We start from the raw sequence: 24821 nt of genomic DNA, 5'->3' as shown, positions 1-24821 counted from the left end.
CACCGTGAAATCAGTAAGGGTTGTGGGTATTCCTGTGGTACCCAAGTGCTAGTGAATTATCGGCTGTTAGGGCCACACGTCGACAGACCAGTATGGAATTTCTCTTCCTGGTGTTTTTCAAAGACCTGGTGACCTGGTCACCTGGCCACCTGGCCCACCGGAAAGAGCTTTCCACGCCTGGCTCTCTATGCTTGAGCTGTTTTGTGTGAATTAGAGGAGACTCAGCCTCAGAAATGTCGTGGGCCTATACTCTAAGTGAGTCACCAGTAGCCACAAGACTGGTAAGTTAGCACCCAGACATGACTGGCACTAGTAGTGAAAGGGACTGACTTCTGAGTGTGTCCCTTGTTGTAGCAGGTTCACATTTTACCGTCTTGGGATTCAGGCATTCATGTCCCACCAGTGCTGACTAAGGTCCATGTCCAGGAATATTTTTTGTGTGCTAAGCACAGCAGTGACATCCACTCGCTCAATTTGGGTCACAGGGTCCCTGCCATGATTCCCGGCACCCTGTGAATTCCTTCATTCTAGGAGTAATATTATTAATCTCCTCCCCTCTCTTCCTGCTGAGGCTGTCTTTAGGGCCTCCTTGGAGCCATCTGCCATTGGTGTTTTGAGTCGGAGCATCCTTTAGCCACAGAGCATCTGTCTGGTGCACCTTGTGATCTCTCTGAACCTGAACTTGACTCTCTTCTTGGTTCATAAGGAGGGCAGAGATGAGAAGTTCTTTTCAGCTGGGCCTCATTGCTCCTTCCTCATTTCCTGCTCTCTGGGCCCACCTCGTTCTGTCCAGTGGTAAATAGGTCTCTAGGAAATCAGCAGACTGGATAGGGCCTCATTTCACATTCAGAACGCGGGCCACGTGGTCTACCTGCCAATGGGAAAAAGAGTGGTGTTACTATGTGACATTTTGGGATTAAAGGGAAGAGTGTTAGCTTTTCAGTGTATGTCTCAGGACACAGTCCTGTGGCTTCATAAAATGCTCCTAAATTCAGATATTATATTTTGTTGCAATCTGGTTTGAGGACAGAATAAGGCTCTAGTAGCTGACGTTTATGGCTTTCCATATACAGTTTCAGACACAATTTGTATTGCATTTTGCTTGAGTTATGGTGGGACAGGAGTGTAAATCTTACACTGCGATTTCAGATAAAATGGAGGCTTTGACTACAATAAAGAAGAGAAGGTGCAGCTTTACATTTCTTGTAAATCAATTTTTGAGAGGTGTAAAATACCTTCATAAAAGATAAAGAAAACGATAAACCAATCTACAGTGAAAACAGAGCAAATTAAAGTTTGCATTTATTTTAATTTCCTTTTCCATATTTGTAAATAAGTCAGAATTTAAGCCTTAGCTTGGCTTTCCCCTAAATTTTACGAGAAGTAAAATTCAAGCCACTCACTTCCAAGTCTGGGGTGCCTGCTTAGCCCAGTGAAAGACATTGTCATGCTGCACAAGGCAGATGTTCCCTGCTGATGGTGTTCCTGTTGCCAAGTAATTCATGAGCAAATTCACCTGAATTTAACTTCCTGGTTTGGAGAGGGGAAATAAACCAATGACAAAAAGAACTAATTTAAATTTCATCTGGAGAGATGCTTCTGCATTGCTTGACATTGTCAAAATACAGATTGCCCCTTGGTGGCGGCAGCAGCTAAAACTTTCCTCTAGATGAGGCTAATTCTTCAAAATCATTTCTCCCTCCTCTATCTTTTGATCCAAATCCTGCCAAGCCTGTATGGACATCATTCTGGAGCAAACCTAGGTCTATACTATGGAAGGGACTATATTGTGTGTTTAAATAGATTTGAGATAATTTAAAGGAATTTTTGAGGTCGTTTTCAATTAACATATTGTGAGTGTTTTCTCATGACACTAAAGATTTGTTGACATCATGGTTTTGATGGCAGTTTAATGTCGCACACATAGTGTGGCTTTAATCACTTATTCATTTCCCTAATGGCGGGTTTTTGGGCTGCTTCCAGTGTGTTGCTGTTATAAATCATGCTTGTGATAAACATACTTGCACATTAATCTCCTTCCTGATCTCTTGATTATTTCCTTGGAACAAATTCCTAGGTGAATTCCTGGGATGGGCATTTTTAAGGATCTTAATGTCCAATTTCCGAATTGCTTTCTGAATGTTAGCTGTGTCCTCCAGAGCTTCCGACTGGCTGAACATAGTCGCTAGTTCCTTGGGGGCAGAAATCATGACTGCATTGTCCCTGTAATATTTTTATGTGCCACAATGCTGGAAAGATAATAAGTGAATAATAAATATATTTAGATAAGTAATTGGAGGAATGAATAAGTAATTACCCTGCTGGAGTAATGAATGTAACAAGGGACTGGCCATGTTGATGACACTTGAGGAGAACTTGCTTGCTGAATGCCTTCTTAGAAAAAGGAGGCATCGGCCCCTACGTGGGCTGTATCTTTTTCGCAATCTCCTAATTACAATTTTGTCACCCTCTAGAAAAGGAAAGCTCGCCAAGGACAGCCCCAAACAGGCCAAAAAGTGTTTAAATCAATAGAAGGCATATTTTGCAGAATTTGTGATGGCTGCAGAAAAACATGTCACCAGGAGCCAGAGTGAATGGAGTGGGATTTCTCTGCTGTTTCATCCTCTAGGATGCTGCATTTTAAGCACCATGGTCAGATTCCATTTCTTCTTGCACTGGTTGGAAAACCGGACTCCAGTGGTGGAGGTTCATTTCAGGGCAAAAGAAAAAAAAAATCTCTGTCTGTCCTTGGCCTGATTTTCTGACCCTGGTTCCCGGGGGGCTGTCTTCACTTTGAAAAAGCTTGTTGGGTCTTTGCTGTCTGTGTTTTCCCATTTGAAGGAAACATGCCAAGACACACACATACATGTATGTACTCATGTGTACATGTTTTTGTATATGTGTTGTGTGTTTTAATTAACAAAATAATATGTGGTTGTAACAAATTAAAAGAAAGTAGAAATGTAAATGGTAAAAAGCAAAAACTTTCTCCTTTGGGTTCTATAGACACACAAACATAAATATATACATTTACATATACATAGATAGAATTTTAAAACTTTACCAAATAGGATCACATATGACACATTTGATTTTTTTTTACACTTGATTTGTTTTTTTTAACCTTAATGTCATATTGTGGCCATCTTTTCAAGTATGTTTATATAGCTCTACCTGATTTTTAAAAATAGTTTAATATTATTCCACTGTAAAATGTTTAGTTTCCTGTTGATCAACCTATTGAATATGGATTAAAATAATAATTGTGGGTGAATATTGATAGCACATATCTGTGTGCCAGCATTGTTCTAAGTGCTTTATTTTATTTTATTTTGTTTTTTCTTGAGACAGGTTTTGCTTTGTCGCCCAGGTTGGAGTAAAGTGGTGCAATCCCAGCTCACTATAATCTCCGCCTCTTGGGTTCAAGATCCTCCTGCCTCAGCCTCCCAAGTAGTTGGGACTACAGGCACGTGCCACCATGCCTGAATAATTTTTGTGTGTGTGTGTGTTTTTTTTTTGTAGAGACAGGGTCTCACTGTTTTGCTTAGGCTGGTTTTGAACTCTTGGGGTCAAGCAACCCAGCCATCTTGGCTTCCCAGCGTGCTGGGATTACAGGTGGGAGCCACCACATCTGGTTATGCTTTGTACTTATTAACTCATTAATCCTTGCGGCAACCCAGTAAGGTAGAATTCATGTTTATGTCCTACTTTATGTGAGGACATTTGTGGCACAGAGAGGCTAAGTAACTTGGTCAAGGTTGCTCAGTTAGGAGGTGGCAAAGCCAGGATTCAAATCCAGCCATCAGGCTCAGCACATATACTCTTAAGTTTGTTTGTTTGCAATTCTAAATGATACTGTGGTGAACGTCCCTGTAACCTTTGTGCATTCTTGTTGGTATTTCGGAAGGAGAGTTTTCTAGAAGCAGGAACTCTGAGTGGTAGCTTCACTCTCTTTTCAATAAGAATTATAGCGATATCATCATGTCCACATAGATGTCACTTATAGAAGTGATAGAGAGCAGCATGAGTATCAAAGTAATAAGGTACTAACATGTCACATACAATGGTACAATGCCTGATTGGTAAACTTGGTAGATACGCAAACTTTTGTCTGTGGGGTAGATGAACAACGATGACCATGATCTTTTGAGTTTATGATTTTGCACAAATAGCAGAAGCAATGTTTTCTCTTTAGAAAGATAACTGTTCAGCCCCAGGACTATTGGATCGGTGGTAAATGGGGTTCCTTCCCACTCTGTGCTGTATTTTTGGGAAGATTCTGAAGACCATACTTTATGTAATTACAGGGCTTTCACTGTGATGAGACCTGGGGGAGAAACAGTGGCCAGTGGGTGGTTTGTTGGGAAGGTGGGTGGAGACTGCATTGCATTTATTTCATTACATCTCAGAACACAGTTTTATTCTTTTGCTTTCCTTTCTTGTGCAGTGGCAGAGAGTCGAGGGATTGTGGATAGCCTGCAGAAGTTTTCCTCGCTCCCTGCTTACCTCCCCACGAGCTTGCACATCTCCAATGCAGAGGAGTCGTTTTTCCTTAAAGAAGCCAACCAAGACCTCACAAGGAACTCCAGTCTGCAGGCCCGGGTGGAGCCATTCTTCATCTACCGAGCCAGGACACCCCCTATTATCAATGCCAGCTATGGCCCGTTTTCAGTGGAGAAGATAATCCCCCAGGAGCTCCTGTTGACATCTACAGCCTTTGGAAACATGGACAAGTTTCCCTTCAACTGGAAATTGAAGTCCCACATCCTCGACAGCTCCATCTACTCCAACAGACCCAAAGTGCAGACCTTGTTTTATGTCACTGGCATGGGCTGGGATGACAGCGACCTTACGGAAGATCTACCCTGTGTCAAGATGTTTGCTTTCCCCGAGGCCAGGGAAGTGGCGGCCAGCTGTCGGCTGCAAGGGGCCCCAGGGCTGTGTGTGGCTGAGCTGGAGCTGCTGCCCGAGTGGTTCAGCTCAGGCCTGGACCTGGAGCCAGAGGAGGAGATCCCAGCCCTGCTTGGGGGCACCGCGATGGAGCTCTTCTTCACGCTCTACCCAGCCGACAAAGCTGGCCAGTGTCCTCTGGAGGAGGAAGGCAAGTGGGAGAACAATATCCACTCAGGCCTGGAGAGCCCCCAGCAAGTGTTTCCAGCCCGAGAGAGGATTGGGAGTGTGGTGGTCTACCCAACCCAAGATGATCTGAAGTGGTCCCTGGTGAGCTTGGACGAGAATGTGGTCATCTCGGTACCTCTGAATCTAGTCCGAGAAGGGGACACGGCCACCTTTTTGGTCTCTCTGACCAGTAGCTCTGTGGCAGACCAGTTCACTCTTAGGTAAGAGGCTTTGCGAGGTGGGATGGAACAGAAGCCAACTCTTAGTAATCAATGAATTGTCAATTAATAAAATGGGTGTTGATCATTTGCTGACTTCAAAAATAAATACAGCTGGTCATTAAAGTGGTGAAACAGATTTTATTCAGTAACTATGGACAGTAGGTAAAAGAGCTGAGCTTCATCACAATTTGTGTAGAGGTTATTCGTGTGTTTTAAAGGAAGGATGAGGGATGGGGAAGAGTGGAGTCTCCATAGAGCCAGAGAAGTGACATAGTACAAAGGGTTGGGCAGTGTGTCCAGCTGCGTCTGCTGGCTGGCAGTTATCAAAGTTAGGATTTTATCCTCCCACAGAGGCTGGGAGACAGAAGTCCTGTCCTTCCTGATGATTCTGTTTCAGAAGAATGGCTCTCAGGTGCTTGGGAGAGATGCTTCTTAGTTGCAAGAGACAGATATTTACAGTTGTAAACCCTTTCTCATAAATACTGTAGGAAAGGGAGGTCGGGGCCTATCATCAGGTGTGCATTGGTGGGAACAAACATGATATTTCCCTGGCCATGCTGAGCTTTCTTAGGCAGGTATTATAAGAGGTGCAAAAGTGATCCTAGGGAGCTAGCCTTACGCCGCTAGAAGCCATGTTAGAGTTTGATCAAGTTTCTTCGCATGGGGGTTTGGATGGAGTTGTCGTGTGCTGAGAGTTCTGCAGTTCTCAGTATCCAGTGTAGTGAGAGATTCAAAACATGAACTAGAGACCCACACAAGACAATAGACCAGGGGTCAGAAAACTTCTGGAAAGGGCCAAATGGTAAATAGACATCATGGGCCATGTAGTCTCTCTGGTGATGACTCAACTCTGTTATTGCAGCATGCAAGCAGCCATAAATGAATGGGTGTGGCTGGGTTCCAATAAAACTTTAGTTACAAAAACGGAAGGTTGAATTTAGCCCAGGGGTCATGGTTTGCCAACCCCTGCAATATATGATCATGTTGAAGCTTGAGTAGTAGAGACTGTAAAGTCTATAGGAATCCACAGATGAGAGTTGTGTGTGTTGCAGTGGGCAGAGAATTTTTCATTTTGAGCTAGATCTTGAAGGATGAGTGGAATTTGGGGGCAGAGAAAGAAACAGTTCAAAATTGGGGGAAAGAAAGGCCAGCCAAGAGACTGAGACAACATAAGTATATTAAAAGCAAGAATTTAATATAAAGAACCATTAGCTATGTACAAAGAAATGTTAACTAGATAATTGAAAAGTCAAGAAGGCATTACTGAGGTACTAGGGAAGAGGCAGCTGCAGAAAGTGGCTGTCATCCCTTCGGCTGGGAGAATAAGGGAAGTTAAAAGTTTCAAAAACTTGAAACTTGGAGCAGGCACCCTGTAGAGCAGAAACTAAAACCCCTGAGAAGAGGGCACAGCTTGTGCTGGTGTCACCAGGGCTAGGAGTTATAAAACTGGTTCTTCAATAGTTGGAAATACTGCAAACTGGATTCATGTGCTATTATGGAAGTGAATTGCAGCTGCTGTCATGAAGCAGCAAGGCTGGGTGCCACTCATCAGAACAAGAAGCAAATAGGAAGTCAATGGAAAGAGGAGAAAATTCCTTCTCCCACCTTCCACCTGCTAGTCTCCCTCTAGCACCCCCTATTGACAGAACAAAACAAGGATCCTGCTGGCATCTGTATTTTCTGAAGGCTCCCCCAAATAAATCTGTTGTGAAACCAGGATTAAATACAACTGTTCTAGAACTCTGTATTCTAGACTGTGAGGTTCAAGTGTTTCTCCTTCAGGAAGACTTTTAAGGCTCTCACATGATAGTCTGACCTATCCCTGTCCTGTTTGATGTGTCAGGCAGAATCCTAGAATGCTACATATCAGTGGAAACCTTGTAAATGAATTCCAACTTCTAAATATACGAAAGAGCTTTCTAAGACAATTTCTTTCTCTACAGTAAATAATTCTTTGTTAAAATGAGTCAGCAGCCTCTATCTGTATGATGAAGATTTGGTTTTAGGATCGCTAAAAGTAGGGGACTTCTATGTGCTGGGGGGACAAGCCTGTCTTTTCCTAATTTTGCTCACAGAAATGGGTATCAGTAGGAGACAGTGGTGGCTTTGCCATATACCAGCTGTGTGCCCTTGGGCGAGTCACTTAACGTATCTGGACCTTAGTTTCCCCATTGGTATGACAGCGATAGTGATGAAATCTATCTCCTGGGGTGGTGGTAAAGATTAAATAATTTAATAAAGTTCTTAAAACAATGCCTGGCAAATTGTGAGTCCTCAGTGAATGTTAGCCTATGGTTGTTTCCCTTTCATTCAGGAACTGGGTGTATAAATTCCAAGATAAGCGAACCTTGCTTTACAGATACAAAGAAGGAGAAGTGGGGAATTCATTGTGAGTCCAGCATGCTCCTTCCAATCCTGACTGAGGATGATCGTGCCCTTTTGGAGTTGTGCTTATTCAGATGCCCACCAACAGGATTCCAAGGCTCTGGGAGATCCCAAGTGGGTTTTGTAGCCTGGAAGAAGCCAGGATTCTATCTGGAGCCTCTTGATTTAGCCTTTGGCTGTTACTGATTCAAAACTCGGTGTGGACTGAGCCCTGTGCTAGTCACTCCCCTGGAAGGGGTGGGGTGGTCTAAAACCAGTTATTGGCTCTCATAGAAACTAGAGAAGCCTGAAATCCAACCCCATAGAGATTCTTTTAATATAAGGCAGTGCCATATGTTTGCTGTAGACCAAGAATGGCCAAGGGATGGCTTCACTGCCCCTGCCTGTCAGCACTTCCTCTACCATGGCAGACATTACCAATCAACTGCAGCACTTCAGCACTCCCTCTGTCATGGAGAACAACATTGAGCCCACCCCTTCAGGCAGCCCCTATCACTGCTGTGGGGAGTTGGCACATAAGACTAAACTTATTTGCTACTCCTGATGTAGAGATAATATTTTGGATGGGAAGTTAGAAGAAAAGGAGGGCAGATGGTCTGGTGGTCAGCAAAGCCTCGGAGTCTGGTTGGGAAAGGCATTTCAGGCCAGGCAGTGGCATACACAGCATTAGCTAACATTCATTGAGACTTAGAATGATTCAGCCCATGTGGTAGGTCCATTACATGAATTAACTCATTAAACTCTGTCACAAACAACTGAAAGAGGCAAGTACTATTATTATTCCCATTTTTTTGAGGCACAGAGAAGTTAAGTAGCGTGTCCAGGGTCACACAGGTAGGGAGCGGTTGGTGTGAACCCCTGTGATCTGACCCTAGAGCCTTCATCCCCACAGCTCACTGCCTCTAACAGACAAGGAGGGGCACCAGCCACACCCCCAGCTGTGTGTGGCCCAGTCAGGCCAGAGCTGAGGGTTAATTTAGGGAAGAGGAGATTCATTTAGGAATGAGACTAGAAGAGGACTCAACATCCAGACTGTAGAAAGCCTCAGAGTATTATCTTCTTGGTAGGTAGAAACCCCTTAAGTATTTTTCTTTTTTTCCCAAGAAGTTAATTTTAGAGCTGAAAGGGACTTTAATTCTGACTTGGTCTTGAAAAAATCAAGCAATGAACTGTCAGCCTTCTGGAAATAGCATCCCTGGGGCCTTTGGAATTTGGATTGTGAGTCTGCAGCCCTCCGGCAGCCTCTTCCTTTATAGGGAACCCACTAAGATTTTAGATTCTTGGCCTTTGGAGTTAAAGTGACAGGAGAGGGAGAGGACCAGAGGAGGCGGTTCAGCCAAAGGATTTTTCCAAATTCCCAAATCTTTGTTTAAACTTTAGTTGTGGGGCCTTGGTACTTACTTAAAGGAAAAACATCTACTCAACAGTTTGTAAAACTGGTGGCAGTAGCCAAATTCAGCCCACAGAGGTGTGCCTTATTTAGCCTACCTGGCATTCTTTAAAATGTTTAAGAGAGTTACCAACCTCTAACAATTGGGAGGTTTTATATACCATTTTCTTTGAAAATTTTGAAGATTTAGCAACTTAGAGCTAGCTGGTTGTAGTTCACCGCCTTTAGATGCATCATAAATTGTCTAATTCACCCCAGTCCCTACCACTCCCTTTTGTCTCACACCTGGCCCATTTCACTCACATATGTCACCCATCTGGCTCGTGAGGGTATTTGAATTTTGAAACCCTGCTTCAGTACTGGGATAAAAAAGGATGCAGTGCTAAAAAGGGAGTTTAGATTTTCAGCGATAAAGGCAGGCATTGCCAATTCATTGTGCGTGTTTGTGGGAGTCAGAAGTGACCAGTGGGTGCATCACGGAAAGTGAAACCACCCTCCATTATCGCTGGCATTATGGAGTGAATTAGTTACTTCATGTAAAGCGCTTACAAGAGTGCCTGGCACACTGTAGGCACACCAGTACTCTTTTATGCTATAATTAATACGTGTTAATTGATACTGTTAATTCATACTTTTAAGTTATCATGTGTACTTGTCCTAGGTTCTACATTTACCCTTTCTATACATTCCCTCGCTGTGTTATCACAGCCAGCATACAAGGTAAGTACTAGTCACGTCCATGTTACGGATATGGAAGCTGCGACTCTGAGAGCTGAGCGGTTACCTGTCTGAGGTCATGCACTGGGGGAAGTGGTGGAATTGGGGTACAGGCCTGCGTGTGAGAGTTGAGAGCCCCCACTTTAAACCACTCTTCTGGGCTCTTCCGCTTGTGTGGATGGGGACTGATCTTTATTCACTGTTAAAGCTCTCTGGGTCAGCATTTAGATTACTTATGAGGCTTTATTTGATGGCCAGAGAAAAATGCATTGAGATTGTGGAAATAAATGAAGACTATCCAAATGAGAACAAACAGAGGAATATTTACTCAGAGCTTGCTGTGTCGGTGGGGTTTGGCCACCAGCACTTGCACTGGCAGAGACTCAAAGGCAGGCAGAGGAATGAGAAAGCTTCAGGTGTGCTTGGGTTGGAGGGTTTTGGCCTGGAGGAGCTGGAGGCAGGATAGCTAGAAGCAGACATTTTGTGTGATGGGCTTGGGAGCACATTTGGCTTTCTCTGGTTGGCCCTGAGTTGGAAGCAGAGGTAGAAAAGAGAAGAGGTGGGAGTCTTTGACCAGGTTCTGACTATTGTAGACTGATTGCTGCAGAGGTTGTGGTTTGACTTCCTGGCTGCTGCAAGGTGGAAGGTCAGAGTTTTATTGTTATATGCTGTCTGGCCATTGTCCATTCATATATTCAGTCTCTCAAAATAAGATACTTTTCTTAGGCCTCAGGAAATGTGTTATTTCCCAACATAACTGATTGTCCATTTTAATCATGTCTCTTATGAATGAAATGTGACACATTTCATTCTGGCTCAGATGAGGACCCAGATCAAAGCGTGAATGTGCGCAAGATTTGCTGAGATCTAATTTCAGAGCTAGAGACACATGGAAAAGGAACAGATGTGTAGCATTCCATGTGCCATGTTGCTGTTTCAGACTGCACAATGTAGAGGGGCCCGTTTGAACAAAAATTAACTCGGTGATTCTCTAATACCCAGATAGATCCTGTGCAGCATTAGCATGTACATCTCACCCGTGCCTTGAAAAACCTTTCAGCAAAGGCTCACAAAGTGGGATTTGGAGGGGCTGGGGGCTGGTGGCAGGGAAGTGCTAGGCTGGAGTTGCAGCAGGTCTTTGCTACATTTCCAGGAAGGTTTGAAATATTATGAAATTCTGCCCTCTCCAAATATAGTATCTCTGGGGCTGAGAGAGATCCTGGGAAGCTTTATCTCTGATTTATTAAAATAGGGTTTTCTCAGCTCACACAGAGAGCCTCCTGGGCTAACCTCTCAGCCTCTTAGACAGTGGAGCCCAGTAGTTAAGAATGTGAACTCTGAAGCCAGACTGTCTGGGTTTGAATCCTGACTCTGCCACATTCCAGCTGTGTGACTTTGGGAAAATTACTTAACTTCTCTGTGCCACAGTTTCCCCATCTGTTAAGTGGGGACAGTTTATGCTTTAAGTGACTATTTATGAAGTGGTCAGGTCAGACTCAATTCCTTTAACTTGGAAGCCACCTTCCTTCTGAGTGTTCAGGCCAAACACCCAGTAACCACGATGGATGCTCCCTATTCTCTGACACTCCACAGCTGAGTCATCAGCAGTTTCTGGAGTTCTTCCTCTGAAATATAAAGACTCTGTCTACCTCCACTGCTATGACCCAGGTCTAAGCCAGCATCCGCTCCTGGCTGGACATCTACAGGAGCCCCTTTGAGGTCTCCCTGACTCCATTTTCGCCCCTGTAGTCTGTTCTGGGTTAAAGGCTCAGGCCGCCATGTTGCCTACAAGGCCCTGCGTGGTCTGGACCTGTTATCTCCCATGACTTTTCCTCTCCCTCCCTCAGCAACAGCCATGCTGGCCCACCCCCTTTTTGGCCTTTAGGCATGCTCCCAACCAGGGCCTCCCCACCGACTTCAATAACTCACCATCAGCTTCCTACTTAATTCTGCACCCCCCGCCCCACTGGGCCCCTCGCCCTGTCCTGATTTTTTGACCTACTTTATTTGTGTTAATGACATAAGTTATCATTGTTTATTGTCTGCCTTTTCCTGCTAGCAAGTGATCTCCATAAGGGCAAGGACCTTTGTCTCCTGTACTTTTGATGTATCTTAAGGATCTAGAACAGTGTCTACCACATAGTAAGTGCTCAATAAATACTTGTTGAATGAATGAATGTATCCTAGGTATTGTGAGGCATTGTTCCCGCATAAAGGGAACAATGGCAATGGATGAATGAATGGTCAAGGTTGTATGAATTCCTGATGTAAATAAATAACAATTTCATAAATACTGAAAGTTAGGACATGTAGGGGATGCAATTCTGGCAAAAGTTTCCTCCTGCCTGTAATGTGATAACTGATTCATCACCTCTAATCAAATGATGGGCTATGTCAGTGTATTCTAAACTTGAGTAATTCATACACCATCTTTGAGTTTTTTTGGTCATATCAGATACCACCATGTGCCACCTTCATAAGTTAAATCATGTACCTGTGCCTTCTGTGCAGTTTTTATTTACTCTTTTTCTTCAAATCACTTTTTAAAACTCATATGAATGCATTTAAAAAGGAAACCTAACACCTGGTACCATAAATGGAAACCAGTATTACTTGTTAACATGAAAGGGTATTATAAAAATAAATTAACATAAAATAGCAACAACAAAAAACAATGCCATTCAGTTCTAAGTAGGCACCGTCACCTGCTGAAGGCCGGGGACCTGTGACCTTGTCTCTGTAGAAGAAGAAGAGCATGTGCTATGGAGAGGCCAGGGCCACACTGAGTCACCACTGGAAGTCATCAGAGGCTTAAAGGAGACCTGGATGGGGATGTTTGTCTCCTCCAGGACTTGATGTTATTTAAGGCCACACCTGTGTATCAGAAACATCTGCAGACCCAGGACCCATGTCATGCCCTGGGAAACCTGGCTGATGTTGACTTTCTTATCCATGAGAAGACAGTGCAGCCTTAGTTGCACCCCAGGCATTACCTGCTGGTTAGCCTCAGTCTCCCCCATCCCTGGATTGGAGGCAGAAATCTGTTGGCTGCGTTCTCCCGGTGCCCTGCAGGCTGCCAACTCTCCGTAGTAGTCTTTGATTGTACAAGTGTTTTGTGGTCACCTATTATATGTGGCGTATCTTTGGTTTGCCCTTCTAATTTCCTTCTTTCTTTTGAAATCAAGCACCCATGCTCCCATCCCTAATTAAGTTCACACTCTCTATGGGGGGAGACAGCAAACATACAAATAAGTAGAAATACACACAATTAAAACCCATGCTAAGAGCCATGAAGGAAACCACGGAATGCAAGACATTTTCATTTTGTTTTACGTATTTTAAAATTTTTTAGCTTTTTATTTTGGAATCCTTTTAGATTTATGGAAAAGTCTAAAACTTCAGTTTTCCTTAATGCTAATGTCTTATGTAACCACAATACAAATACAAAAACTAGGACATTAATGTTGGTATATTGTCATTTAACAGACATTCTTAAAAATTGCCAGCGGTCCCACTGGTATCCTTTTTCTGCTCCAGGAACCCCACAGCACAGGATTGTTATATCTTGGTTGTCTCCTTCATTCTGTTCTTTACACTTTTTTTCATTTTTTTCTATGACTTAAACACCTTTAAAGACTGCTGGTCAGTTATTTTTGAGAAGGTTCCTCAATTTGGGTCTGTCTGGTGTTTTCTTATGATTGGATTGAGGATGTATGTATTTGGCCAGAATACTAGTGAAGTGCTCTGTCCTCCTCAGTGCACCATATCAGGAGGTGCTGATGTGTCTTCTCAGCAGTGATGGTTAAGTTGGTGTCTGCCCAGTTTCTCCACTGTAAAGTTGCTGTTTCCCCCTTTGTAGTTAGTAATAATAACACCTGGGAAGATTCCTTGAGATTACACATTTATCTTGTTTTTCATCATCCTTTTGCTCATAACTTTTGGCATCCATTGATGATTCTTGTGTCAAATGCAGTAATTTCTAAGTGAATGACTTAGAAGTGAATATTGTGGAAAAAATCTTGGCTCTTCCTGATCACTTCTTATTTGAATTTATTTTGTGAGGCAAAGTAGCAAACATAAAAGCCATGTTTGCTCATTTCTACTTGCCAGCATAATTTCACAAAACTCCTGACTCCATAATGACGTGCAGCTCTCCGGAAGAATGCTTTAAAGACAAAACAGAATCGAGCACATGGCCCCCTCATCTCTTGCTTGAATCACTGCATTTCTTAATAGACAAATGATCCTAGTCCTTGCCTTTTCCTGCACATAAGATAATACCTGACAGGGTGAATATTTGTGCTTCTACAATCTATAACCAGATGTGCTTAGTAATCTAGAACCAGATGTATTCCTACACCCAATACAATGAGTAAAAATTATGCAAATGGATTGCAATTTTATTAGTTATGTTTTTTCCAATCTATAATATACCTTAGCACTGTTAAATATATACTACTATATGTAATCTATAATATTCTTATAACAATCCTGTTAAGATGTTATGTTGTCTACAAAAAAGACAATGTAAAAAAGAACCCAGATCATATTAGTAAAAAACATAGATGTGCTCCAAATAGTGTTTTCTGATAAATACACAAATATACACTCTGGACTCAGTGCTCGTTCCTTATGGTTACAACTAAAGACCATGAGCTTCCTAAAAAAATAGCCTCCCTAACTACACGAGACAATCAACACTGATTTTATAAATACCAGACAGCTGATTTATGACCAAAAGAGAAAACTTGTAAGAAAAGTAACAAATGTCAAAAGCCATGTTTGGTCATTTCTACTTGCTAGCATACGTTCACGAAACTCCCGACCCTGTGATGACTTATTACTTTTGGGAAAAATACTTTAAAAACAAAACAAGGCCAGGCGCAGTGGCTCACGCCTGCAATCCCAGCACTTTGGGAGGCCGAGGCAGGCGGATCATGAGGTGAAGAGATTGAGACCATCCCGGCCAACACGGTGAAGCCCCATCTCTATTAAAAATACAAAAATTAGCTTGGTGTGGTGGCACGCGCCTGTAGTCCCAGCTACTTGGGAGGCTGAGGCAGGAGAATCACTTGAACCCAGGAGGTGGAGGTTGCAGTCAGCTGAGATCATGCCACTGTACTCCAGCCTGGCGACAGAGCAAGACTCCATCTCAAAACAAAGCAAAACAAAACAAAACAAAATAGAACACATGGCTCCCACATCTCTTGCCTGAGTCACTACATTTTTTAATTGATAAATAATCCTAGTTCTTGTCTTTTCCTACATGTAAGATAATATCTGACAAAGGGATTTTACTTCTGCAATCTATAACCAGATAAACTTTAATAATCTATAACCCGATTTACACTTACTCCCTAAACCTTGATGTAATTTTACACACACTGAACCTCTACAATCTGTATATGTTATAAAGTAAAAAACTGTTTCAAAACAGTCTGAAACAACCTCTCCAAGAGACTCCTCCTAGACTATAGTCTTCAATAAGACTGTAAATGAAACTAATTTTAATTCCTTAAAAACTTAATTTTTTTCTTTAGTCGACAATACAAAGAGGTGAACTGGTAGCAAGTAGACATCACGTTAGACATCGTTAAACTTTTACTGCCTGGTGCTGGAATGAAGGAAGGTGGTCTGTGTGCTCAGGGGGTCTGGAAGGCTTTGAGGAAACAGCCATTCTTGACCTGGAGCATAAAGTAGCAATGCAAGGTATGGTGTAAGTCCCTGAGGAAGTGGTGTGGGTAGGAAGTGACGCCAGGTAAAGGTCATCAGTGCAGTCCAAGGGGGTAAATCAGGGCAGGCCTCCTGGAGGAGGAGGCTGTGGAGGATGGGCAGGTTTTGGATCAATTAAAGGAAAATAGGAGAGGGTATGTGGATAGGGCAGTATGATCAAAGAACCTGGTATGCCCAGGAAGCTCTTGAGAGGCAAGTTTTCTGAGTGATTAGAATCAGTGAGGCTTGGGGTCAAATCTCAACTCCCCTCCTTACTGGCTGTGTGACCTTGCACATGTCACTCCACCTCTCTGAGCCTTGCTTTCCTCTCCTGTACAGCGAGAGTAGTAATAGCACCAGTCTATTGGGCTGTGAAGGGTAAATGAGATAAGGAAGCTACCAAACCTAGCGCCTGGGAGCAATTTGACTGTGATGCTTGGTGCCAGTCTTAGTGGCATCTGAGTGGATTCTGGAAGCTGCCTCAAGGACACACTACAGGGACACGCCCACTGCCCAGCTCACCCTCAGCAGCGGCTCCCACCCCCTATGCAGTGTCACATGCAGGGCTTCCCATGAGGTTCTTATGTACGTTGTCACAGTCATCCTCAGGACAGCTCTGGAAATGACTAGTTCCTCCATTTAGAGATGAAGAAACGGACTCAGAAACGCTAAGTCTCTTGCCCAAGGGTCACACAGCCAAAAAGTAACAAAACCAGGACCCCAGGGCAGATCAGCCCACTTCAAAGCGCATGCCTCTCTCATGACCCCCCCATTTCAAAGGTTAATAATCTTAATGCATAGTTTTTACATTTAAAAAACAGCCACCTATTTGAGGAACGTTCCCCATGTGGCAACAAAAATTCGGGCTTTATTAGTCTCTGTTCCCAAATAAAACTCAGATTTTCCTTGAGGAAAGTGTGCAGATTTATAGATGCTCTGAAATCTGCAACCTTGGAGCCCAGATCAAGTCAACAGCGAAGAGCTTAGATTTTGGTAGAGCTTGGAGACGAGGACAGGGAGTGTTTCCCAAGCCAGCTGTAACCTGCACGTTGTGCTTACCTGACACTGGTTCCAAATGTTATCTGCTGCATTTAGCGAGCCTGTTTCTGTTAATAAGAACATGTGCTTACCCCCTGAATCTGCCTTGTTTTCTCTCCCAATTGCATTGGAGTCTGTGAACTCTCATGGAGTCTGGTGAGAAGTGAGTGTAAATTTCAGATGCTTGAAGAGCCTGTGCACAGAAGTAGATTTTTACCTGAGCTGATAACTTTTATCTTAGATCACAACTTTGGAAAATTGGAGTATACCTAGATTATGGTGGTGGCCAGTAACTTAGTGAACACTTAGTTTGTACCAAGCCACACTTAATGTGCCGTGGCCTTAGACCCTGCAGTCATGCTAGGAGGCTGGAATGATTGTTTTTAAGCCTGTTTTACAGATGAAGAAACAGGGCCTCTGCCTCTGCCTGCCTGCACCTGCTCCCAGGTGTGCGGTGTTTGTTGGCAGGGCTACTTGGCTGCAAGTGGCTGGGGCATGACCTTGGCTGACCTTGACAAGCAGCATCGAGACCCTTCTTTCCTTCTCCTGCTCAGTGCTTCCCTGTGCCTGGGTGCTGACTCCCTGATTGAAATGCTTGCAGGACGAGGCTCTGTCACACCCCTGACACTGAGTTCTCATTCTTCAATTATGCTCTCCTTGTACTTACATGTTGTTTCTTTTAGAGTCTATCCCGGTAATTTTATTTCAAATGACCTGGAACACTGTTTTTAAAAAAAGAAACCCCAAGGAGTTTTATACAAGCCCTGGATAATGTACATTTTTTAATGTGGTAAAAAGCAGTTGACATGAAATCGACCCTATTAACACATTTTAAAGTGTACAGTACAGTAGTGGTAACTACATGCACACTATTGGATAGTAGATCTCTAGAACTTGTTCATCTTGCAGGACTGAAACTACACTCACCACATAGCCGTGTCCCATTTCTCCCTGCCGCTTGACTCCTGGTAGCCACCATTCTACTCTCTACATTTGTGAGTTGAGTTTGAGTCCTTTAGGTACCTCATAGAATGGAAACCATGCAGTATTTGTCCTTCTATAATTGACTTATTCATCTGTGACTTTTTAAAACTTAATTTTAAAATCCACAAGTAATACTGTAAAACAATAACCTGCAACAATACACACAAGGCCAGCATCCGTATTGACAACCCCCTTCCAGTCCTGATTGCTTCCAAGGGGGTAACCGACCCATTTACAGTTTAGTGTTGAACCTTAAAGAGCGCTATCTCACGCCCTAATCTTTTTATCTGCTCGAAGAGCTCTGTGGTAAGTTAAATAGTCATTCCCCCATCAGTGGGCATTGAGTTGCCTCCAGTTTTTCAGTGGCACCTCAAGAAGTGCTGCAGGGAACATCCTTGACCCTGCCGCGTGCTGGTTCAAATCCTAACTTGACCATCTGTAGAGTACCAGTTTTAAACTTAAGTGTAAATAAAGTTAAAAAATGCAGTCTCAATTGAACAAGGGTCCCCAGAGTTGCCAGCCCCAGGGTGCTTCACCATCCCTTACTGATCCCCACAACCCTGCCCATACCTCTGTGAGTAGTCCCTTCATGAGACCTTCTGAAGCCCTGATGGATACAGTGGTGTGTGGTGTGTTAGTTAGCACAGCAGTAAAGAAGGAAGCTGCCTGGATCCAGCCTAAACCACCTTTAAGGCTTGGACCTGAGAGCCTCCCCGTTGGAAATTTAACCCTATGAGATAGAACTGGCAGTTTTCAGTGCCTAGTAGTGTTCTTTGGACATGAGCAAAATAGGGTTGGTGGCACCACTAGGACTTTCTCTTCCAGACTTAGAATATTGAGTGTGTATGTGGCAGGCACTTCGCTGTGTGCTTTTTATCCATCCTTCTTACGTACTTATTTTCAGTGATCTTCAGAGGTAGCAGAATGAGCATCCTTACCTGTTACATGATGACATGGAGGCTTGGAAAGATAAGTGACTTCCTCAAAGTCACAAAGCCAAGAAGCTAGGGTATGAACCCACGTCTTTCTATGCCCAGAGTCTGAGCATCTCACTACTGTGCTAGGCTCAGAGAGGCCACATCTTGAGATGGTTTAATATTCCTTAGAGGAAAATGGATAAATGAATAGCTACATGTTTATACAGATGAATACAGATACAAAAATAAATTCATGTCTCCATTCTTGGATAAATCTCCAAGATTTAAGGCTAAGTGGAAGAACAAAGCAAATTATTAGCTCATACCTACAGCAGCATGCAGTTTAACACATGCAATATATTAATAATTCTGTTTTTTGTATGTAAACACATTCCTGTTTGATCAATGCATATAATATATGTGGACATCATAAACACCAGAATCAGGGGACTGGTTATCTCTGGGGAAGGACAAAGGTTGAAGGGTATCTAGAGAACTTTAGCTGTATCTGCATGTTTTATCCATTAATCTCATTAGTGGGAGAGATGGGTGTTCATTTTATTCTTCTCTATACTCTTTTACATATTGGGCATATTTTATATTTTCCCCATATTTTATTTTGAAAAATTTTAAACATGACAAAGTTAAAAGAAATGTATTGTGAGAATCCATATACCCACCCCTTAGATTCCACCATTAATATTTTACTGTTCTTACTTTACTATGTATCTATCAATCCATCTCTTCATCCATCAGTTCATCTTATTTTTTGATGTGTTTAAAAGTAGTTTGCAGACATTTGTTCACTTCCTTATAAATAGCTCAGTATGCACATTATTAGCTAGGATTTGATACTCATGTGATTTTGACTGGAATTACGTTGACTACAGAGATCAATTTGTGGAGAATTACCATTGTAACAATGTTAGGTCTTCCGATACATGAACATGGTATATTTCTTCGTTTATTTACATCTCCTTTGATTATCTTTAGCAATGCTTTGTAGTTTTCATTGTACAGATCTTGCACATCCCTTGTTAACTTTATTTCTTAGTCTTTTATTTTTTAATATTATAAATTGACTTGATGACTTTATTTTCATTTAAAAATGTTTTGTTGCTAGAATATAGAAATACAGTTGATTTTTTTGTGTGTACTGAGGTTGTATCCTGCAAACTTGCCAAATTCACTTATCTGTATCTTTATACTTAAAATATGCCTTTTGTAGACAGCATACACTTATGTCTTGTATTTTTTATCTGTTTTGATAATCTGTATTTTAATTAGTATGCTTATCCGTTAATATTTAATATGTAATTTCATTAATGTGCTATTCTATTAATATTCAATATAATTACTAATGTTATTAGATTTGGGGTTACCACTTTATTATTTGTTTTCTCTTTTTATTTGTTTGGTATTCCTCTGTTCTTCTTTTCCTGCTTTTTTTTGGCATTATTTGCATACTTCTAAGAATTGTAGTTTAACTTTTATATAGGCTTTTTAGCTGCACTTTCTTGCAATATATTTTTAGTAGTTGCTTCAGGAGTTACCATATACATGCTTAACTTTTCACAGTCTATTTTGAGATAGACTTTCCATAAAATGTAAATTGTAGGTCCATTTAACCATCCCATGTCCTTTATGTTAAAGTTATTTTGTGTAATTACATAGATACATGTTAAAAACCTTTGAAGAGAATATTATAACTTTTACTTTACATAGTTGTATGTATTATAAAGACATTAGGAAGAAAAAGCAGTAGTAGCCTTTTGCATTTATCCAGATTCTGCCATTTCCGATGTTCTTCGTTCCTTTCTGGGGATCTAAGTTTTCATTATTATTTCCCTTCAGCATGTATGACCTCTCTTGGCAATTGTTTGAAGTACATATTTACTGGCAATAAATTCCTTTAGTTTCTTTTATCTGAAAATCCTTTATTTCATTTTTATTCCAGAAGAATTTTTTTTTGCTACTTGTAGAGTTCTGAGTTGCAGTTTTTTTCTTTCAGCATTTTAAAGATATTGTTCTACTTGATTTTAAAAATTGTATTATAGTTGTACATATTTTTGGGCACATGTGATATTTTGATACATGTATATGATGTGTAATTATCAAATCAGGGTAACTGACATATCCACCACCTCAAACATTTATCTTTTCTTTGTGTTGGGAACATTATAATTCTTCTCTTCTAGCTATTTTGAAATACATAATAAATTATTAACTATAATTTCCCTACTGTACTATTGAAAACTAGAACTATTTCCTTCCATCTACTGTATTTTTGTACCCATTAATCAACTTCTCATCCCTCTGCTTCCCACCCTCTGGTAACCTTAATTCTACTTTCTACCTCTAAGAGGCCCACTTTTTTATTTTAAGCTATCACATGTTAGTGAGAACGTGTGATATTTGTCTTTCTGTGCCTGGCTTATTTAACACTTAATATAATGGCTTCCAGTTCCACCTATGTTGCTGTAAATGACAGGATTTCATTCTTTTTATGGCTGAATAATATTGCAGTGTGTGTGTATATGTGTGTGTGTGTGTGTGTGTGTGTATGTATACACAGCACATTTTCTTTGTTCATTCATCCATTGATGAACAACTTAGATTGATTCCATATCATGGCTGCTGTGAATAGTGCTGCAGTCAACATGGGAGTGCAGATATCTCTTTGATATGATGACTACCCACTAACAATGTATGAGTGTTCCTCTTTCTGAGCATCCTCACCAGCATTTGTTATTTTTTTATTGTCTTTTTGATAATGCCATTTTAACTAGGGTAAGATGGTGAGATGTTTTGATTCCACTTGCTTTTAACCTCCATTATTTCTAATAAGAAGTCTGCCATTAATTGAATCAGTCACCTGTAGGTGATGTGTTGCTTTTCGTTTGCTGCTTTTAAGATTTGCTCATCATCTTTGCCTTTCAACAGTTTAACTACAATGTGCAGAGGCAAGGCCTTTTAAATGTTCATCCTGCCTTGGGTTTGTTGTGTAGTTAAATTTGTACATTTATGTCTTTTATCAAATTTGGGAGAGTTTCAGCACTATTGAAATATTCATTTTTGCCTCATTTCCTTACTCCTCTGCATCTGGAATGTCAATTACACATATACTAGACTATCTGTTATTACCTAACAGGCCTCTGAGTCTCTGTTCATTTCTTTCAGTCTTTTTTTCTCATTCATTTTACTTTGAATAATTCTATTGATTTATCTTCAAATTCATTGATTCTTTCTCCTGTCATCTTTATTTGGGTATTAAGTCCACCCAGTACAATTTTACTTTTAGCTATTGTGGTTTTCAATCTAGACTTTCCATTTTGTTCTTTTATTATCACTTTTATGTATTTGCTGAGTTTTCATGGCTTTTTATTCATTAAAAGCATATTTTCTTTTACATCACTGATGACAGTTATAATTAGCAACTTTAAAATGCTCTTCTGATAATTCTAACATCTGGGTCATCCTCAGGTTGGTTTCAGTTGATTGTCTTTTCACTCTTGAATGGATCTCATTTTTTAAAATCTTCATATTTTGGACAATTTTTCATTGTATCTCGATTATTATGAATGCTAAGTTGTGAAGACTCTGGATTCTTATTTTTGATTTTCCAGTGAGTGTTGTTTATTTTGTTTCAGCAGGCAATTAATTTCGTTATACTCAAACTGCAAATCTCTTTCCTGGATCATAAGTACAATATCAGTACGGATCTTTTGTCTTTAGCTGACATGCTTTCAGACTGATCTGCATATACAAGATTCAAGATTCAACCACAGATATTGACAGGTAGAATCTGAGCATTCTCTCTTTCTCTTCCATGATTCTCTCATCTCTCTTTGGCTGCCATCTTGGACTCAGTCCTGTGGTTCCCTACCTCCCAACCCCAACTGCATTATTCCAGGTTAATGCTCTCCCTGCACCCTACAATAATAACTGCATTATTCTCCAGGCTAAATGTGACAAAAATGGGGGAAATTCTTCATAGAGTGGGTCTTCCTCTGAGTATGGACTCCCCTGCATGATCTGTTTCTGTTTACTCTCTAGTGCCTTTGGATAACTACTTTAAAAATTATGTCTATAGAGTTTACATAGGACCAACTCTAGTATCTCACTCAGTCATTACCAGAAGTAGATTTAGTTCATTTATATTTAATGTAATTATTGATGTGGTTGGAATTAGGTCTGCTGTTTGTTTTTTATTTGTCTCGTCTTAGTTTTGTTCCTCTATTCCTTCTTTCTTGATTAATCTATTGTGTTAAATACCAGTATTTGATTTTAAGTAATCTGTTGGCTTTTTAGGTATATGTCTTTGCATGTTTAAGTGATTGCTCGAGGGATCATAATATATATCTTTAACTTTACCATAATCTAATTAGAATTGACATTTTATTTCTCTAGGTGAACATAGTTACTTTACCACAGTATAGTTCCATTCTCCACATCTTTGTGCTAGATATTTGATATCTATGTATGTTTTGTTTTGGCACTTTTAAGATGACAGGTGTTTTGTAGATGGTCTCTTAATTTGGGTTTGTCTGCTGTCTCCTCATGATGAGATTCAGGTTATGCTTCTGTTGCATCAATGCCACAGAAATGATACTGTGTTCTCATTGCATCCTGTGAGCTGGTGCATAATTTTAATTTGTCTCATTACTGTTGATGTTCACTTTAATTACATCATTAAGGTGGTATCTGCCAGTATTTTCAACTGTGAAGTTACTGTTTTTCTCTTTGCCATTAATAAGAATTTTGTGGGGAGTCACTATGTGATTTATATACACATTCCATTCCTCATCAAATTTTTAATTTATTCATTGGTTAATTTACATTTGTATGGACTCATGATTTCCTTTTTTGCATGGATCTGCCCAGTGGGAGGCAGCAGTGGAAGACTGTAGAATGAGAAAGGGTAGGGAAAGTAGAGGACTTCCCTCTTGCTCTGCTTCCTGATATGTCTCTGTCAGAGGCTGCATATCCTGCGTAGCTTTGCTCCTGTAGGACGCATGCTCCTCAGGAGTAGACCCTGCCAGGAAGTTAGCTCCCACTAGATGGTCCTAGTTCCTGGGCTTTTAGGTAACAACATCTCTTCCCTGTGTTTTGCTTGGAAATACAAATTTAGGTGTGTTTGACAGTTTGATAATAATAACTGAAGCCTTGGAAAGGGTGAGATTTTTTTCAGTAAAAATTATGAGAAGAAAAAAGAGCTTATGTATGAATCCTGAAGGACTCCAACATTTGATATGTTGATAAATGACAAAGATGAGACCTCAAAATGCCAGCCAGAGAAGCGGAAAAACCAAGAGAATATGACATCACACAAGCCAATGGAAGAGACTGAAAACCATAGAAAGTCAACAGAGTTGAATCCTGCTGAGAGCTTAAGCAAGGGAAATGAAAATTATTTTTGGCATTTTTATCTATGGAGGTCATTGGTAACTTTAATAAGATATTTAATGGGCCGGGTGTGGTGGCTCATGCCAGTAATCCCAGCACTTTTGAAAGCCAAGGTGGCGGATCACCTGAGGTCAGGAGTTCGAGACCAGCCTGGCCAACATGGTGAAACCCTGTCTCTACTAAAAATACAAAAATTAGCCGGGTGTGGTAGCAGGCATCTCTAATCCCAGCTACTTGGGAGTCTGAGGTAGGAAAATCACTTGAACTGGTGAGGTGGAGGTTGCAGTGAGCCGGGATTATGTCATTACACTCCAACCTGGGTGACAAAGTGAGACCCCATCTCAAAAATAAAAAAGGTATTTAATGAACTTCTGGAAATAAAAGCCAGACTGGAGGGGCTTGGGGATGAGTGATCTGTGAAGTTAATCCCTGTTGGGGCTTAAGATTAGCTGCATGTGGTAGGAACCCCAAAGAACTCTGAGGTCACCAAGACAGGCATCTATTTAAGGAAAGGCAGGAATGTCCACAGGTAGGTATTGGTTTGCTGGATCAAGAATGTTAGAGTGTCAAGGATTTTATGATTATCTTGTTCTTTCCCTCATTGTCACAAGATAGCTGCTGCAGTTGTAGTCATCACATCTGTATTTCACTCAGAAGGGAGAAAGGAGAGAGAGAAGCAAAACATCACGTGCATCGGAGTCTGCCCTTCTTTAAGGAACGTTCCTGGAATCATCAACCAACTTCTTTTGACTATTGCTCAATAGCCAGAACTGTTCTCACAGTCAAGGCCATCCTGTAGTGAGGTAGGGAATTGTAGGTGTTTAACTGGGCATCTGGGTAGTCCCTTCTCCCCCCATCAGGGTTTTCCTTCTTTCTCTTTGGAATAGACATGGGGGTCTTGCTCTGTCACCCAGGCTGATCTCTAACTTCTGG

At 41.3% G+C, this 24821-nt stretch overlaps 1 protein-coding gene across 1 annotated transcript in view; it reads left to right on the top strand.

The window, feature by feature from the left end:
- TMEM132B (transmembrane protein 132B) overlaps window positions 1–24821 on the top strand; it is a 321710-nt gene that overhangs the window by 17781 nt on the left and 279108 nt on the right. Inside the window, exon 2 of the mRNA XM_011948388.1 lies at window positions 4448–5339. Coding sequence (XP_011803778.1) covers window positions 4448–5339 — 892 coding nt within the window. The remainder of the gene's footprint in view (window positions 1–4447; window positions 5340–24821) is intronic.

The sequence above is a fragment of the Colobus angolensis genome, unplaced genomic scaffold (assembly GCF_000951035.1).
Source record: "Colobus angolensis palliatus isolate OR3802 unplaced genomic scaffold, Cang.pa_1.0 Scaffold28, whole genome shotgun sequence".
NCBI lineage: Eukaryota > Metazoa > Chordata > Mammalia > Primates > Cercopithecidae > Colobus > Colobus angolensis.
The sequence above is the reverse complement of the archived record's forward strand: the minus strand, read 5'-3'. Positions and strand labels throughout refer to the sequence as shown.